At 37.8% G+C, this 20,449-nt stretch overlaps 1 protein-coding gene across 3 annotated transcripts in view; it reads right to left on the bottom strand.

The window, feature by feature from the left end:
• ITSN2 (intersectin 2) overlaps positions 1 to 20,449 on the bottom strand; it is a 159,671-nt gene that overhangs the window by 29,544 nt on the left and 109,678 nt on the right. For 2 of the 3 annotated variants that reach the window (XM_082852152.1, XM_082852150.1), the window contains exons 25-28: positions 13,710 to 13,755; positions 13,508 to 13,629; positions 11,691 to 11,787; positions 11,070 to 11,261 (exon numbers count right to left, since the gene is read on the bottom strand). In XM_082852152.1, the coding sequence (XP_082708278.1) occupies positions 11,070 to 11,261; positions 11,691 to 11,787; positions 13,508 to 13,629; positions 13,710 to 13,755 (457 nt within the window). Of the gene's footprint in view, positions 1 to 7,388; positions 9,368 to 11,069; positions 11,262 to 11,690; positions 11,788 to 13,507; positions 13,630 to 13,709; positions 13,756 to 20,449 lie in introns of those variants that run through there. The other variant, XM_082852151.1, reaches the window with a different exon arrangement.

A 20,449-nucleotide genomic window follows, 5' to 3' on the forward strand; every position in this document is an offset into this window, starting at 1 on the left:
AAAGTCCCAGAATAGTCCTTGCCCATTCTGAGGAGACCAACGCCTCTGAACAATGCTATTCTCTGTGTGCCCAAAATTAAGAGCCAGAGTATCACATAATGGTTTTCAGTCTCACTGTGTTTAAGCTCAGTGAAAAGATGAGATTTTAACAGTAAATCCAGACAACTCAACTGCATGCACTTTCTGAAGGCTGCCTTTAATACTCAAGTCTTATCAGGGCGCTGGAAATTACTGGGTATCTTGTTTCGTAAGAGAATAGCCTTTTATCTGCTTGGCAAATATTTACTGAGTGCAAACTGTGTACCAGGTGGCACCATGAAGCCATACATATTTGTGGTTTCGCTTTTGGAAATTTAAATAATTCTTGAACAAGTTTTTGTGTCTTTTTTGATGCCTGTTAAGTTCTATGTCATCAGGTGTTAGGTTGCTTGTTTAAGCACAAAAAGGGCTATTTGTGTTATAAAATTGGCCTGTTTGTGTGATTCTAATGCCGCAGACCATCAGAAAGCAAAATATTTGACTATCAGAAAACAGACACATTCTAGAACTTACAAAAGCAGCTCTGTTGATAAATGCAAGTGGATTTGCATTTATCAAAAAAACACAATTTTTTATTTTTATTTTTGAATCTACGGTAAAATGTTATAAGCCTAAAGACAGCAAAGACCCCCCCCCCCCACCAGAAGACAAAAGTGCAGATTTTGGCCTCAGAAAGCAATTAATTCAAGCTGATTTTTGCATCACCTTCTAGTCTGCCAGACTTGACCCTGTATCGCTGACTCAACTATTAATGTGCTATTCAGAATATAGAATATTACGAAGAGATGTCACGAAACAGTAGTTTCTTCATGTTTACCCCGCACAGAACTTCGTTTTAACAATACTAATAACCAACATGTGTGTCACAATTTACAACCTCTGATCAATTCTCTAACAAATATAACTTTGACTCCTACTGTATAAATACATGGAGAATCTGAGGCTTTGGTGGTTAAGTAACTTACTGTAGAATTCAGAGCTACTAAATACCTAAATCTAGGTCTCTTGGTTCAAGTCTTACACTTTGAAATGCCAGGCCACTTTAAATGATGCTTACACTGCAATCCTATTTGAGGTGAAACTCTGACAACAGCGTGTACAAACCTAACCTGGTCTTATGCTTGTTGAACTGAATTCTAGAGGAAAAAAAGTTTTAGTATAAATACTTGGAATGCCAAAGAGCCCAAAGCACTGAAAACCAACAGGGCCCTTATTCGCCTTTAACTCTTTTTTATGTCTATGTAACATAATTGGTCCCTTTACATACCCTTCTACTTGGTCGCATATGCAATTAACAACTTGTATCTAACAGCTAATTTCAAATAGACTGTACCCTTCAGTGCTCTGTATCAGTACGCGCATTACCACAGTACTGACCTGGGGCAACAGGGCTTTCATATGCACATATGTTTTTTTCTTGGTATTACTAACCAGACTGCTACACCTCTACTTTACCCAATGGTATGATTATACAACCCATATTTTCCAACTTGTTTATGACTACATAATACTATGCCCAAACTGCTGAGTCTAGGACACACTAATTCTATAGCACTGCCTGACTCTGACTTCGTGGTGGTTAACAGATGACCACTGGACACAGGGATCCCAGTAGCAGGTCCTCCCAGTACCTTGAAACGTAACTTCACCAGCCTGGATTCATTTAAAGAATGAATTAGTTAATTCTCTTTACTGTCTTCTCACCTATATCTTGGAATTTAATGATGATTGTTCTAACTTTGTGATCTGAAGTAACAGCAACTCCAAGTTAGTGAGAAGTGGCTAAGAGCACCAGCTTTGGAGTCAGATGCTGACTCAGGTTTTAACTCCATCACTTACTAACCCAGACATACACCCAAAATGTTTAGTCCATCACTTAGGACACAGCAAATGCTTGGTAAATGTTAACTGTAATTTCTAGTATCTCTGTGTTAGACACTGAACTGGTGTTTCATAAATCCCTTAAGTCTCATCTGTAATACAGGTATTACTATCTTCATTACACAGGTGAGGCTGAGGCTCCTAGGGGTGAGCTCAGAGTCACGATCCAAAGCAGCCCTCCCACTACACTCCCCATTCCACTCATTTTATCACTCTTTGATTTTATCACTCTAAGTGATTCTGCCTTTGACAACAGCATTAAGACATTTCTCTTAAGCACATCTTTCATAATTTGTTGTTCTCGTTTAAAATAAAGTTTTAAAAGCGATTATGAAGATAATTTACTCAGTTTAAAAATGGGCAAAGGGGACTTCCCTGGTGGTGCAGTGGTTAAGAATCCACCTGCCAGTGCAGGGGACATGGGCTCGAGCCCTGGTCCGGGAAGATCCCACATGCCGTGGAGCAACTAAGCCCACGCGCCGCAACTACTGAGCCTGTGCTCTAGAGCCCACAAGCCACGACTACTAAAGCCCGCACGCCGAGAGCCCGTCCTCTGCAACAAGAGAAGCCACCACAATGAGAAGCCTGCATACTGCAACGAGTAGCCCCCACTCACCGCAACTAGAGAACGCCCGTGCACGGCAACGAAGACTCAATGCAGCCAAAAATAAATAGATAGATAAATAAATAAATAAATAATGGGCAAAGCATCTGAACACACATTTCTCCAAAGAAGACACACACATGGCCAACGAGCACATGAAAAGATGCTCAACATCATTAGTCATGAAGGAGGTGCAATTCAAAACCATGAGATGTCACTTCATACCTACAAGGAAGGCTTTAATAAAACGCCAAATAATAACAAGCGTCAGTGAAAATGTGGAGAAACACTGGTGGGAATATAAAATGGTACAGCCACTTTGGAAAAGTCTGGCAGTTCCCCCAAAAGTCAAACCATTTGACCCAGCAATTTCACTCCTAGGTATATACCCAAGAAAGATGATGATGTATGTCCATGCAAAAACTTGTACGCAAATGTACATAGCAGCATTATTCATAATAGCCAAAAAGTAAACACCCAAATGTCCATCAATTAACATGGATAAATAAAATGTGGTATATCTAAACAATGGAATATTATTTGGCCATAAAAAGCAATGCAATACCGCTATGTGCTACAGCATTATGTACCTTGAAAAGATTATGCTAAGTGAAATAAGCCAATCACAAAAACCCCACACACTTTATGGTTCCATTTATATATGTCCAGAGTAGGCAAATATATGGAGCCAGAACACAGATTAGCTGTGGCTGCAGGGCAGGCAGGGTACACAGGAAGATGCGAGGGTGATAACTAATGCGTTCTGGGTTTCCTTTTGAGGTGATGAAAATGTCCTATAATTGATTGTGGTAATGGTTGCATAACTCTGTGAATATACCACTGAATTGGTACAGTTGGGGGAACTGTATGGAATGTAAATTATATCTCAATAGAGCTGTTACCAAAAAAGTGATTATGTTCAGCTTTATCCTTCTAGATGTTATTCTTAGAGATTCTTATCCTTGTCTGTTAAATTCAGTCCTTGCCTCCTCATCTCTTCTGATTTTTCTTCTTGCCTTTTCATTGGTTCAAGTGGTGGTTGTACTGCAGGAACTTCCTTATTATGAAAATGGTGGCAATATTAGCACCCTAGTGTAGAGGTTAAGAGCAAGGACTCTGGAGTTGGACCACTTGGGTTTGAACCCAGCTCTACCACTGACAATCTGTGTAACCTTGAACAAGTTACTTAACTTCTCTGTGTTTTCATTTCCATGCCTGTAAAAAGAAAATAGTAATGAGGTAATACATTTGAGGCCTTAGAAAGGTGCCTAGACTAATAAGTACTCAATAAAGAGCACTGGGACTTCCCTGGTGGTCCAGTGGTAAAGAATCCGCCTTACAATGCAGGGGATGAGGGTTCAACCCCTGGTCAGGGAACTAAGATCTCACATGCCACGGGGCACCTAAGCCCACGTGCCACAACTACTGAGCTCGTGCACCTCAACTAGAGAGCCTGTGTACCGCAAACTACAGAGCCATTGTGCTCTGGAGCCCACGCGTCCTGGAGCCTGCACCCCACAACTAGAGAGAAGCCTGCACGCCACAACGAAAGGTCCTGCATGCCTCAACGAATATTCCGCATGCCGCAGCTAAGGCCTGACACAGCCAAAAATAAATTAAATAAACAAAAAATAAATCTTAAAATAAAGAGCACTTTTCCTCTTTTCTTTTTACTGGTATGAGCAACGGTTATATAGCTAGAACTTCATTATTTTATAAAAATGGTAGCAATATTAGCACAACAATCTCTTTATTTTCCCAGAACCTTTGTTTTGTCTTCATGGGTTCCTTTCACTACCCAACCCTTAACTGCTGATACCCTCAAAGGTCTTATTTTCTCCCTGAATCATCTCATTTACTTTCAGTGGCTCAAAAACTATCAATAGGCATTCATGCCACCAGCTGATGTATATCCGATGCTGTATATCTTAATTATATCTCACTACCAGCTGGACAATTCTATCTGGATGTCCCACAGGTACTGTGCAGTCAAAACTAAACTCATCTTCCCCCAACTCCGATTCTTTACTGTAGCTGGTGGCACCATGATTCCGCCCTGTCACCAAGATACAAACTTGGAAGTCAAACTGACCTTCCACCTGACCACGCATCCCATCAATCCCCAACTCCTGCCAAGCTTCCCTCAGAAACAAGTCTTAACTCAGTTTCATGACTTTTTCTCCACCTTGGCTTCATATCAGAATCACCTGAGGAGCTCTTAAAAATCCCCACACCCAGGCCCCACCACAGGCCATTTAAATCGGGACTCAGGCATCAATAGCTTGTTAAAGGTCCCCAGGTGATTCCAATGAGCAGCCAAGCTAGGAATCTCTGGTTTAGCCCTCCGTCTGCTCTCAAGCGTCAGCATTCAGTGTCGCTGGCTTTCCACTTCCACTCCAGCAATAATGAACTTCTTATAAACGCACCTCTCCTCCTCCGCTTGGCTGCTGCTTGTCTCCATCACACTCTCCACCATCCCACCCTCCAATCTGGCTTACTCCTACTTATCTTATGACTCTGGCAGTTGCCTCCTCCAGGAAGTCCTCTCTAATTCACCAATCTACGGTTGAGTTAGGTATTCCTCCTCTGTACTCTCTTGGTGCCCAGTAATATCTATCAGTGTGCTCAGCAGGCTCTTTTATACTTATCTGCGTAAGTGCCTGATTCCCTCACAGAGTTAGGCACTACCTGAGGCCAGGACCACCTGGCACTCATTTTCATATTCTCAGCACCTAGTACTCTGCATTTGCTTATGCAAATACTCAACATATGTTAGTTGAATGACTTTCCAGAGATGAGGAAAGATTTTGGAAAGAGACTGTTGATGTCAGACATTGATGGATGGGTTGGATTTTGATCCATGTTTTTTTTCACTCAAGGTGAAACCACCAACTTGATTATTTAACTGTAAAACTCTGCTTAACTCTGGTACTCCCCAAGCAACCACTTCAGTTTCTTTCACTGCATACAGACTCTTACTTTGTAGTATAAATACCTTAGTCTACGTTTGCAGTGAGTATTGTAAATTCCTTCCAATCTTTTTGGAGAAAAAGTCAGAATAAAAATTATAAATAACATAGTAGTCTATTATTATCCTAGATTATATTTTCTTTTACTTTCAAATCAAAATTTCTTTTGCTTTTGAGATACATATGCTTATCTTGGATCAAACTATCTCAATCTTTACCACTTAAAATTTTCTTTTGTCCCCCTACTATAAAACAATTTGCTGGTCTGGACCCAGAGACTATGTTACAGAAAAAGAGACATTCCAAAGAAATTCAACCAGGACTATATATAAACAATTAGTTTTAAAGGATGCTTCAAAAGAAATACACAATACAAGTAATGTAGTTTGTGTCCTTTTAATAAACACACTTGCATAGTTATATTACAATTTTGTAAAAATAAAAACGGATGACCTCATGCCAAGCGTTTCCAGCATTTGCACAAATCTCAAGACCTTTAATACTATAATTTTCAAGACGCACAAAATAAAAATTTAAGGCAAAAAAACAGCACTTTGCAACAATTTAATAATTTATTACATTACAGTAGCATCACAGCAGCATCCAATAATGCCACTTCAGGCAAAAGTCTCTCAGTATTTCCATTACAGATTCTATTTACAAGAATTTATAACCTGGTAAAATTCATCCTAAGAAAACTTGGCAAATAAAGCTTTGGACTGAAATTGGCATTTCTTTCTCTACTTTTCCTCCCCCCAGTTCCTTTATTTTAAACTATCAGTATTCATATTATATTTTAAAACACTAATAGCAGTTATATTGTTTTAATAGTTGTATTATTTTAAAATGATTCCTTAGGATAAAGTTTTAGAGGAAACTATACAACAGGTAGGGTGGATTTAGATTTTCAAGTGTTCTAAAAAAATCAGCTTTGGTCTTAGAACTGATTTTTTCATTGCTGAAAAACCTATCAGGTTTAATCATATACCTTAAAATGATTAGCACATATTGCAATTTTTAAATAAATTTTCATTCTTCACCTCCTACAGAGTTCAGATTTGTGCATTCTAAAATTTTATGTTCCTGATAAACGCCTTCCAACGTTGCTTTCTATGTTGCTTTCTAAGTAAATGGAAAGCTGCCTTTTACACTGAATGAGAACAAATACGTGGCTGAATACGAGGTATTGCAAAGGACTGCATGCTCTTTTAAGAAGGACAAGTTATTATTATATGTCATACCATTTCCTTTACTTTTAGTTTCTTCTCAAATATATGACAAAATACCTAAACAAAGAGGGGTATTTCTGTAAATACGGTAAATTTATTTCCCAGACACTTAGCTTAAATATGCCATTATGTGATTTAGTCCATAGGTACCTGATGAATATATTACTTGCAAACTGATTTACAGACACTAAGCTCTATCTGAATGTCATTCTTAATAAACTATATTTATCAGTGTAAAAGTGAAGCAATTTGAGCTACAAAAATACTTTTGAAATAATTTATCAGTGTATTAAATAAACCCAAATTCAAAATTATAAGGAGAAAATGTTACACCAAATCATGTGACTAATTAAGTGGTCTAATTTCTAACCTCAGGGTTTAAAATGGATTTAAAGTAACTGCCCTTAATTTGAACCCAACTAACGGTTGCAAAAGCAAAAAGTTCAGAAAATAAAAGGCAAGACCAAGTAAACTGTACAATTTAGAAGATCAGCTGAATTCACAAGGACTCAGTCTTTACACTCTACCCTTTAGTGACTGCAGGCAAATCTGTTATGCCACCTGTAAAATGGTATTATTGCTTTCCTATATGTCATATTTTATAAAAGTATCATGATAGGGCTTCCGTGGTGGCGCAGTGGTTGAGAGTCTGCCTGCCGATGCAGGGGACACGGGTTCGTGCCCTGGTCCAGGAAGATCCCACATGCCGCGGGGCGGCTGGGCCCGTGAGCCATGGCTGCTGAGACTATGCGTCCGGAGCCTGTGCTCCGCAACGGGAGAGGCCACAACAGTGAGAGGCCCGCGTACCGCAAAAAAAAACAAAAAAACAAAGTATCATGATGATGCCAAATGCTAAAAGTTGAGGTGGTCTAATAGCTAGAAATCCCTGCCTCAGGGAGCACACATACATATCACCATACATCCCAATGATGTTAAGTATTTTGGAACACAGACATTTGAACCTTGTGACGTTCTAACTAAACTGTTGATTCTTTCTCAAGTGTTGCAAAGTTATGATTTAGGCAATGTATGACTAAAATCATTCCTTTATAATGAATAGGCTCATTTACACAAATATTGCACAAAATATGCCTCTAACTTAAAACTCAGATATATAAAAACATATTTCACTCTTCTTAAAGAACTGTGTGAGGAAATAAGACTCTGTGATTGTATGTACACTTTTCCTGATAATACTTGGACATTCATAAACAGTAGATTGCACTGCAGTTTGTAAACATTTTAAATTGCATAAACTTCTCATTGATTTTCAAATATAGTTTAATACTGTCCACTAAAACTCCCTTTTGTTTCAGCTAAGTACTCTCACGTTTATTAGTTTATAGTAATGTTTATTATCTTTAAAGTTTTCCATTCAAGGAAAAGAAGTAAAATCCTATGCCGAAGTAGCCAATGTGGTTGAATAATAGATAGTAGCCAGAGAATTCTGAATGGTAAAAGCAACCCTCTAGCCACAAAGCAGCTCATGGACATAGAGGAATGCCAGCTCTCACACATTTCCTTCACTGAGTTCATTCTCAACTAGACAGAGACTGGCTGCCTGCTTCATGGGCATTTAAATTCTTCAAGGATTCCTTATGCTCTTTACTAAATACATGAAGAAGAGTGTCAACCAGTGTCCCTTTGTGACCTGGGACAAGCAGTCACCTAATTAAAATAGATAACATGAATTTTGACTTCAAAATGTACAGATATAAATGCTCTAAGGAAGGGAAGGTTTCATATCTCATGGTCAATGAAGGGAGCCTTTCATTCCTCAAAAATAATCCATTTTTATTTCATTAGTAAAGAAGTAACAACTGACCGCTGCAGCACAGGAAGCTTCTTCATGAGCCCAGACCACAGAGATCCCAAGGGAACTCCCATGCACAGGACTCATTCTTGGGCAGCCGGAACAGATAAAACATACCCTGCTCTGCACATATGGCTGGGGCAGGCCACTTTCCTCTTCTGTGAGATAATAAAAGCTCCCTCAAAGTGTTATTGCTCCCACCCCAAAATACACAGAAAATAGAGAAAAGGATATTTCCACTTCTTGGCCTTTAAACAAATTTAAATATTGGTACTCATAGTGGCATATTAGAAAGTAATAAACAGTGCACATTAAGGGACAAATCACATATTGAACCAATTAAGAGCTCACTGTGATTAGGATTAGATCAAATATAATAGCAAAACATAAGCAATTCTGAATTCTGTAATGAATATACATGTTGCAATAACATTAGAAAAGCATGGCAGCCCATTCCAAACCAGCGAGAAAAGTCTGTGCAAATAGTGGGTCTTTGTGTGTTTGAACTCCCACCATGTAAGGGCAAACTCAACATGCATGCTAATGACCTACAATTACCAAATTAAAAAAGAAGAAAAATGCTAAAGGATGCCAGAGCGAACAGCAGGGAAAGCCACACAAAGACCCACTATCCTTTAACTTGTTACAAGTAAATTTTAACTGTAAATTAGAAACACGAAGAAATAATCACAAGTGGCTCTAACATTCGAACGAAGTTAACGAATTGTGTAGGAGATATTTGATCAGGGCTGCCTGCCCTGCCTCCACGCTAGAGTCAAACTTGGATAGTGGGTCTCTGGGGTGCTTTCACACTGGAAGACAACATTGGGTCCTATAAAAAGAAAAATGAGGAATAAAATGAACATAAAGCAAATCAAGTGGGTGAGAAAAAATTCTACCGATTACACGCAACATCAACAAATTTGAACTATTAAAATTCTCAACCTTTAGAAAATATCCTAACTACATAATAAAATGCAAGTGATATTTATAAGGGCTACAGAAACACAAATGATAGTCTAAAACTTAACCAGTTTTCACTGACTCATACACTCCTGGCTGTTCTTCCTTTACAACAGCTTCTATCTGTTCTTTGTATTCCTTATTATATACGACTTAATTGGAAAAAAGTGCCACCACTGAAAAACAAGATAAACAACAACAAAACCTTTGGAAAACTATCACTTTACATTGTAGACACTATAAAAGCCAAAGGTACTGACAAACCAGAATGCCTCCAGGGATCACTTAGTCAAAGATCTTCCAGACCCAGTAGGTTTGAAAAGTACCTTCCTCTCTCAGGTCCAGGAAAGACACCTCAGGTATTTCTAATTAATCAGATAAACTGGCGAGCACTGAAAACTGCCAAACCATCAGCAGAGTTTAAAAATGGTCATTCATTTAGGTAATCCAAGTTGTTATAATTTTCTTTACTACCTCTCCTGAAACCCTGAGATACTTTTAGGAATATTCAAACCATAAAAAACTGGACTCCACCTCCAAATTGGGAAATTCAGTTGCTTTATCTAAAGAAAAGGCTTCTCCCCAAATCAGAACGATCTTATAAGCTCTGAAGTGAAAATAAAGCACTAATATTTTAAAATTATAGATATAGTACAAAGTAAATTCACAATACTTGTGCTGAATCATAAACACATCTCAGCTTTTTACCATTTACATGTTCTTAGAAGCTAAGTTAAAACGAAAGGCTAAAGCTTTTAGATAATTTCACAACAATGATAAAAATATAAATCATGATATATTTTATTTAAGAAGACAAAAAAATCAAAAGGGTGGGGAAAAGTGACATCTATTTTATAAAAGTAAAAAATATTTCCAAGTACTGTTTATTCTCTAATTATTAATGCTATGTTTATTCTCAAATATAAGAAGGGCTAGGTAACTACCAAGAGATAATTTTATGTAATACCGAATCTCATACATTGAGATCTGGACCCTTGCTGTAAAAGTAGTGAAATAGATCTTAATTCATATATCTCTTGCAGTATGAGTTATCTACCTAAAAAAATCACCTAATGAGTTTTGCAAGCACTTTATTTATAAAATAAATTTTATAATTTTCTTTTAAATTTTCTCCTAAGCTGGATGATGTGTAAAAAGGTGGGAAATAAATGAGAAGGTTGCAAAATTAATAGCACCTGTACACTAAAAGGGTCATTTTGAATAGGTGAATAGGGTAATTGCCAGCTACTCTTTGTTAAGCTGAAAAAGGCTGGTGTAAAGGGAAGTTGCAGTATAGACTGTTATCATACCAAAGAACCCATGAGGGAATTAGAACTTTTTTCAGATAAAATCTATAGTAGGGTCTGAAGCTAGGAAGAAAGTATTTGAAAAAAAGCAGTATAACTTCTTAACTTGTGAAAGTTTCCTGTTATATTTTCTTACTTTAAACGTTAATATAACATTTGCTAAGAGTGCTAAGTTTAAGATCTGATTCAGAGCAGTAATGAATGCCATGTTGCACATTAAAGCTTATGCACTAGTTAAGAAGTAAATAATTTGATATTACTCACACTGCTGACTTGGATCCGTGTCTGTTGTCATCTTGACATAATTTGAAGGAAAGAGACCAGTCACCCCATTGATTTCTCCTTGCCACCAGTCAGGATCATCTTTGTTCAAAACATTAATAAGTTGCCCCTTGGAGAAATTTAGCTCATCCTCATTATTTGCTATATAGTCATACATGGCGATCACCTGACACACTACCAGAAAAAGAACAACGAAGTAACAAATTAAACAAAATAATTATTCCTACAAGGATCGTATGTTAAAATTCAGCTAAAATTTCCCTTTAGCTGTTTTCTCCCACCCTCCTTCCCCCATTCCCTGTTTTACAGAAACAAGAATTTCCCAAATGCAGTTAGAAATCCAAGCAGCTGGTTTGCTTTAAAGTATGATGGTATAACAATTAAAATATTTCAATGAGTGAGGTAGTTCAAGTATCACCGAACAGCTGGCTGTTTCTACACAGAACTTTTTAGAAAGGAAGTTCTCATTGCAATATTACTTTTAGGCAGAGGTAAGGAAGGAACAAATTTTAAAATATTTTTCAAAGAATCAGCTAATCTAAGAAGTGCTAAGTTGTAACAAAACTTCTCTAAGATGAAATACAAGTTAACCCATTTCCATACCAGGATGAAAGGCAGGTGTAGTTCTTTCACTGCTTGGACCCAGAAGTTTAACGTGGCTGGCAGGGAACCATCCCTTCTGTCGCTTTTTTCCTCTGGCCTATAAAATTAGCAAAAAGAATATAAAAGACGAGACTAAAGACAATTATTGAGACATAAACTAAAAATAAGAAAAACCCTGGCTGTGTAGTAAAGAATTTAAACTTGCCCAAAGAGAGGTCTGGTCTTTGCCTTTGGCTCCTGGAAGGTAATGAGGTAATCTCTAAACCTCTGGAAGGTCTTGACTGTTAAGAGTGTCTCACTTTACGTGGGGGCCTTAACCAAGCCAGATAAGTCTAACGATGTGATTTACGGTGGGCCCTCCGGGTCATAGTATGAACTCAGCCTCTGGAGGGACTGGGGACTGAGTTCAGTCATGTGGGCAGTCAACTGTGTCTACGTGATGGAGCCCCAGTAAACACTCTGGAAACCAAGGCTCAAGTGAGCTGCTTTGCTTGGCAATACTCCATGGCTATTGTTGCCAGGAGGATTTAATGATGTTCACAACTCCATGGGCAGAGGACAACTGCAAGCTCTGTGTTTGGAATCCGCCTGAACTCTGCCCCATACATCTCTTCCCTTGGCTGATTTTAATCTAAATCCTTTTGCTGTAATAATCCATAACCATGAGTATAATAGCCTTCTGTGAGCCCTTATGGAGAATTACTGAACTCGGGAGTGGTCTTGGGGACCTCCAAACTTATGGCTGATGTTAGAAGTGAGGGTGTCTTGTGAACACCTGAATTCTGCACTGGCCTTCCACGTCAGTATTAAACAGCTGGAAGATTCAATATGCATCTCAACACTATTTGTAGAAGTCTATTTGGAGATCTTTCAGGCTCAAATTTCTCTGCATATTTCACACAAATAATATTTATAAACTAAAAAAACCTTTCTAATGTTCTCCTAATAAGTTCAAGTCAACACTTAATGACATAGCTCACAGTAAATACCTCTTGGGGCTTTGCTAATAATTAATCAGGAAATCATGAACAAAATTTGTGGAAAGCCACATCTCCCACTTAGTTGGGTCAATCTTCAAAGCAAATCAGAAGGTGAAATTTCAGGGGGTTATTCAAGAAGATACTGAATTTTCAACCTCCACTTTTCTTTAGAAACTGTAAGACCCTGATTTGCAAGAATGACGCTAAGTTAATCCTCCATATTACAATCATGTATGAATTTCACGTAAAAATCCAGCTCTTACACCTGTCATCATCTTTTAATCCTAAAATGCTTTTTAGTTGTAACTAGTAAGGAAATTTTAGGAGTGAGAAAAGAACTCCTCTTTCTGTATCAAAACATGCAATTACTATCTCTGTTAACATTTTATGAAAAAACCAGGCTCATTCACTCCTGCAGCTCCTTTCCTTGCACTGCTGTTTCAAAAACATAAGACTGTGGGGGCGGGGGGGACTGTCCAGTGAATAGTATTTTCTTAGCGCTCAGTCTGGAAGTTATGCCGCAAGTCTGGGGTTATCCCAGGCAAAGATGATGCTAAGCTTTCCTTTAAGAAGGTGTCCTGTGGTTTATTAAAACAGCTATTATTGGAAAACAATTATGTCTTTAGGGAAATTACCCTTCATATTGTTACTTGTAACATCAACTGTGCTAAAAATAAACAGGCAAAAGAGAGAAACATAAGATACTAAAATGGTAATAATGACTACCTCCAAGTGGTATGATTATAGGTGATCTAAAATTTTTATTAACCTTATTTTTCTAATGAGCATGCATTACTTTTATAATAAAATTAATAAACGTTATTTAAAGGTTATTACCTGTAACTCCCCTTGCCACCAGCCACTTGTATTTTTCTTTAGAATTAATATTAACTGTCCTGGTGCAAGGCTAAGCTGTTCAGAACCAGAAGCCACATATGCTGAAGTTACTTGAGCAATCTCTGAAAAGAAGAAAAATAAGAAACTGAATTCAAGACTACTAAACACTTTAGTAGTTTTTCAGCTTCATTATTATACATACCAGGTTTCTTGTTTGATGTTCCAGATTTGCTAGCACTCCCAAAATCCTGTAAGGAAAAGATATACTGTTTTATCATTTTCCAACAATCTAGATGTAAAAGTACAAAGGCTATTGGGAACTAGAGATTTCTAATTCCCAGGGTCCTTGTTTCTTTCAAGTAAGAGCAAAATAATGATTAACCTTACATTAATCAAATAAATTAAGAATCCAACACTTATGGGGAGATCTGGCTCTGACAGAATACATTATATACAAGTAGCTGATGTTGGCATCCACTGACTCAACAGGAATAGCTCATATTCTGAATCTTTCCTGAATATTAAACATAAACACAAATACATTTCATTTATCAATGTGGTTAGAATCAGTGTCTACCACATAAAACAAATGTGCTCTGGGTATGTTAAGGCATATGTGAGTTTAGCTCCTGCTGCATACAAGGTAATGATATTTTAAATTTTTTGCCATGTTCCTCCTGAACTTGACCTAAGAACAAAAAACGCATGATACCCCAGCAACTATGACCTGTTTGACTTTATAGGATGAGCAAGACGAGGGAAGCAGTTAAATTTCCTTTCCTCTTAGTAAACACAACTGTAGTAAAAGCACCCAAGCAGAGTTGATGGTAGTCAACAGCTAACATTTTTTGAGTACTTACTATGTAACAGGTAGTGTTGCAAGAATTTTACATATATTCACTTAGTTAATTTTTGCAATAACACTATTAAGTAATTATGATTATCCCCATGTTACAGAGAAGGAAAGTGAAACACAGAAAGGTGAATGAAGTAACTTATCCAAGGTCACCTAGCCTCTAAGTGGCAGAGCCAGAAGCCAACCTAAGCAGTCTCAGTGGTTCTCAATGTGTGGTTTGTAGATCCCTGGGGGCAGTCCTTCCAGCCCCTTTCAGGGGTCTGGAAGATAAAAACTACTTTCATAACAGTACTAGGACATTATTATTTGCCTCTTTTGCTGTGCTGACATTTACACTGGTGGGTAAAATTGCTGATGTCTTAGCACAAATCACAGCAGTGGTGCCAAATAATACTAGTAGTCGTAATACTCTTCACAGCCACATGCTCACAGGAAAACAAGGCCAGTTTCACTTAAGCATGTCCTTGATCAAGCAGTAAAAAGTTTACTAAATCCTAATCCTCAGATACACATCTTTTCAAGAGTCTGGGTGACGAAATGAAGTGTGCTCAAAGCACTTCTGCTGCATACTGAAGTACAAGGGTTGTCTCACGGAAAAGCCTTAGGTGATTAAATTGTGTCAACTAGATTTTTCATGGAACAGCGTTTTTATGTGAAAAAAATGACTAATGACAAATTATTCAGACTTGAGATTTAGCAGACATTCGCTCAAAGATGGATGAAGTAAACCTGTCCCTTCAAGTTAAAGAGCTGACAGGATTTCTGCCAACAATAAAACTCAAGCTTTCAAGGGAAAACTGGTATCTACCACCATGAGCTTGACCGCTTCAAAGTACTTAAGGACGTTCCTATGTTAACAAATGTGATTTACTTTTTAGTGAAGTATGGTTGATTACAATGTTGTGTTCATTCCTGTTGTACAGCAAAGTGATTCAGTTATACATATATATTCTTTTTTTAACATTTTTTCCATTATGGTTTATCATAGGATTTTTTAAAAATTAATTAATTTTATTTATTTATTTGGCTGCGTTGGGTCTTCCTTACTGTGCGCAGGCTTTCTCTAGTGGCGGCAAGTGGGGCTACTCTTTGTCTAGGCGCGCGGGCTTCAGTAGTTGTGGCTCTCAGGCTCTAGAGCACAGGCTTAGTAGTTGTGGTGCACGGGCTTAGTTGCTCCGTGGCATGTGGGATCTTCCCGGACCAGGGCTCGAACCCGTGTCCCCTGCATTGGCAGGTGGATTCTTAACCACTGTGCCACCAGGGAAGTCCCTATCATAGGATACTGAATACAGTTCCCTGTGCTATACAGTAGGACCTTGTTATGTATCCACTCTATATACAGTGGCTTACATCTGCTAACCCCAACCTCCTAATTCCATCCCTCCTGCAACCCCCTCCCCTTTGGCAACCACAAGTCTGTTCTCTATGTCTGTGAGTCTGTTTCTGTTTCATAGATAGGTTCATTTGTGTTATATTTTAGATTCCACATATAAATGATACCATATGGTATTTATCTTTCTCTTTCTGACTTACTTCACTTAGTATGATAATCTCTAGTTGCATCCATGTTGCTGCAAATGGCATTATTCCATTCTTTTTTATGACTGAGTAGAATTCCATTCCATACATACATACATACATACATATATATATATATATGTATATATGCCACATATTTTTATCCATTCATCTGCTGATGGACATTTAGGTTGCTGCCATGTCTTACCCATTGTGAACAGTGCTGCTATGAACATAAGGGTGCATGTATCTTTTTTCTTTTAATTTTTATTGGAGTACAGTTGATTTACAATGTTGTGTTAGTTTCTGCTGTACAGCAAAGTGAATCAGTTATACATATACATACATCTTTTTTTTTTTACATTCTTTTCCCATATAGGTCATTACAGAGTATTGAGTAGAGTCCCCTGTTCCCAGGAGGTCCTTATTAGTTGTCTATTTTATATATAGTAGTGTGTATATGTCAATCCCGATCTCCCAATTTATCCCTCCCCCTGCATGTATCTTTTTGAATTATAGTTTTGTCTCGATATATGCCCAGGAGTGGGGTTGCAGGATCATATGGTAATTCGATTTTTAGTTTTCTGAGGAACCTCCCCATACTGTTCTCCATAGTGGCCGAATCAATTTACATTCCCACCAACAGTGTAAGAGGGTTCCATTTTCTCCACACCCTCTTCAGAATTTGTTACCTGTAGACTTTTTAATGATGGCCATTCTGACCAGTGTAAAGTGGTACTTCATTGCAGTTTTGATTTGCAATTCTTTAATAATTAGCAATGCTGAGCATGTTTTCATGTGCGTATTGGCCATCTGTATTTCTTCTTTGGAGAAATGTCTATTTAAGTCTTCTCCCCACTTTTTGATTGTTTGTTTTTTGTTGTTGTTGAGTTGTATGAGCTGTTTGTATATATTGGGAAGTAAGCCCTTTTCTGTTGAATTGTTTGCAAATATTTTCTGCCATTCTGTAGGTTGTCTTTTCATCTTGTTTATGGTTTCCCTTGCTGTGCAAAAGTCTGTAAGGTGGATTAGGTCCCATTTGTTTATTTTTGTTTTTATCTTTATTGCTTTGGGAGACTGACCTAAGAAAACATTGGTATGATTAATGTCAGAGAATGTTTTGCCTGTGATCTCTTCAAGGAGTTTTATGGTGTCATGTCTTATGTTTCAGTTTTTAAGCCACAAATGTGATTTTCTTAATATTATATGATGAAATGTAGCAATATGGGGAATATCTGCATAATTCAGTGATTCAGTATTTCCCAAATGACAAATGAATGGTGTTACCATATTCAGTGTGCAAAACAGACTGGTGAATTTAATGTTACAGTAAGAAATGTTCACTGATACGGCTTCAGATTCCATGTTGCAACAACCAACCTACAACCAACCTACAACAATTTAGCACTTCTCAACTTTTGATGTAGTAATATCAAAGAAGAGTATCTGCAGATATCTGCAAATGTTATTAACACATTTCTGTTTCCTCTCATATATGCGTGAGGGTGAATTTTCTTCATATACTTCAACCAAAAGAATATACCATTCTTTTCACTAAACTTTTTTGGTGAGGGAGGAATACATAGTTGTTTTTCATTAAAAGCATGTTATTTGGGGCTTCCCTGATGGTGCAGTGGATAAGAATCTGCCTGCCAATGCAGGGGACGTTGGTTTGATCTCTAGTCCAGGAAGATCCCACATGCCTCGGAGCAACTAAGCCCGTGCACCACAACTATTGAGCCTGCACTCGAGAGCCCATGAGCCACAACTACTGAAGTCCGTGTGCCTGGAGCCTGTGCTCTGCAACAAGAGAAGCCACCACAATGAGAAGACCACACACCGCAAATGAAGAGTAGCCCCCACTCACCGCAATTAGAGAAAGCCCACGTGCAGCAACGAAGACCCAACACAGCCAAAAATAAATAAATAAATAAAATAAAGACAATCCTGCAGCCTGTGGAACAAAAAACCACATTCACAGAAAGATAGACAAGATGAAAACGCAGAGGGCTATATACCAGATGAAGGAGCAAGATAAAACCCTAGAAAAACAACTAAATGAAGTGGAGATAGGCAACTTTCCAGAAAAAGAATTCAGAATAATGATAGTGAAGATGATCCAGGATCTCAGAAAAAGAATGGAGGCAAAGATCGAGAAGATGCAAGAAATGTTTAACAAAGACCTAGAAGAATTAAAGAACAAACAAACAGAGATGAACAATACAATAACTGAAAAAAAACTACACTACAAGGAATCAACAGCAGAATAACTGAGGCAGAAGAACGGATAAGTGACCTGGAAGACAGAATGTTGGAATTCACTGCTGTTGAACAGAATAAAGAAAAAAGAATGAAAAGAACCGAAAACAGCCTAAGAGACCTCTGAGACAACACTAAATGCAACAACATTTGCATTATACGGGGCCCAGAAGGAGAAGAGAGAGAGAAAGGACCCGAGAAAACATTTGAAGAGATTATAGTCGAAAACTTCCCTAACATGGGAAAGGAAATAGCCACCCAAGTCCAGGAAGCACAGAGAGTCCCATACAGGATAAACCCAAGGAGAAACACTCCGAGACACACAGTAATCAAATTGGCAAAAATTAAAGACAAAGAAAAATTACTGAAAGCAACAAGGGAAAAACGACAAATAATATACAAGGGAACTCCCATAAGGTTAACAGCTGATTTCTCAGCAGAAACTCTACAAGCTAGAAGGGAGTGGCATGATATACTTAAAGTGATGAAAGGGAAGAACCTACAACCAAGATTACTCTACCTGGCAAGGATCTCATTCAGATTTGATGGAGAAATCAAAAGCTTTACAGACAAGCAAAAGCTAAGAGAATTCAGCACCACCAAACCAGCTCTACAACAAAATGCTAAAGGAACTTCTCTAAGTGGGAAACACAACAGAAGAAAAGGACCTACTAAAACAAGCCCAAAACTATTAAGAAAACGGTAACAGGAACATACGTATCAATAATTACCTTAAATGTGAACGGATCAAATGCTCCAACCTAAAGACACAGGCTTGCTGAATGGATACAAAAACAAGACCCATATATATGCTGTCTACAAGAGACCCACTTCAGACCTAGGGACACATACAGACTGAAAGTGAGGAGATGGAAAAAGATATTTCATGCAAATGGAAATCAATTAAGTTAGAGTAGCAATCCTCGTATCAGGTAAAATAGACTTTAAAATAAAGAATGTTACAAGAGACAAGGAAGGACACTACATAATGATGAAGGGATCAATCCAAGGAGAAGATATAACAATTATAAATATATATGCACCCAACATAGGAGCACCTCAATACATAAGGCAACTGCTAACAGCTATAAAAGAGGAAATTGACAGTAACACAGCAATAGTGGGGGACTTCAACACCTCACTTACACCAATGGACAGATCATCCAAACAGAAAATTAATAAGGGAACACAAGCTTTAAATGACACAATAGACCAGATAGATTTAATTGATATTTACAGGACATTCCATCCAAAAGCAGCAGATTACACTTTCTTCTCAAGTGCGCATAGAACATTCTCCAGGACAGATCACATCTTGGGTCACAAATCAAGCCTCAGTAAATTTAAGAAAATTGAAATCATATCAAGCATCTTTTCTGACCACAACCCTATGAGATTAGAAATCAATTACAGGGAAAAAAACGTAAAAAACACAAACACATGGAGGCTAAACAATACGTTACTAAATAACCAAGAGATCACTGAAGAAATCAAAGAGGAAATCAAAAAATACCTAGAAACAAATGACAACGAAAACACGATGATCCAAAACCTATGGGATGGCAGCCGCATAGCACAGGGAGATCAGCTCGGTGCTTTGTGACTGCCTGGAGGGGTGGGATAGGGAGGGTGGGAGGGAGGGAGACGCAAGAGGGAAGAGATATGAGAACATATGTATATGCATAACTGATTCACTTTGTTATAAAGCAGAAACTAACACACCATTGTAAAGCAATTATACTCCAATAAAGATGTAAAAAAAACACAAAAAACAAAACCTATGGGATGCAGCAAAAGCAGTTCTAAGAGGGAAGTTTATAACTATACAATCCTACCTCAAGAAACAAGAAAAATCTCAAATAAACAATCTAACCTTACACCTAAAGGAACTAGAGAAAGAAGAAGAAACAAAACCCAAAGTTAGCGGAAGGAAAGAAATCATAAAGATCAGAGCAGAAATAAATGAAATAGAAACAAAGAAAACAATAGCAAAGATCAATAAAACTAAAAGCTGGTTCTTTGAGAAGATAAACAAAATTGATAAACCATTAGCCAGACCCATCAGTAAAAGAGGGAGAGGACTCAAATCAATAAAATTAGAAATGAAAAAGGAGAAGTTACAACAGACACTGCAGAAATACAAAGTATGCCAATAAAATGGACAACCTGGAAGAAATGGACAAATTCTTAGAAAGGTACAACCTTTCAAGACTGAACCAGGAAGAAATAGAAAATATGAACAGACCAATCACAAGTAACAAAATTGAAACTGTGATTAAAAATCTTCCAACAAACAGAAATCCAGGACC

This window comes from Leucopleurus acutus, assembly GCF_964270905.1.
Source record: "Leucopleurus acutus genome assembly, chromosome: 12".
NCBI lineage: Eukaryota > Metazoa > Chordata > Mammalia > Artiodactyla > Delphinidae > Leucopleurus > Leucopleurus acutus.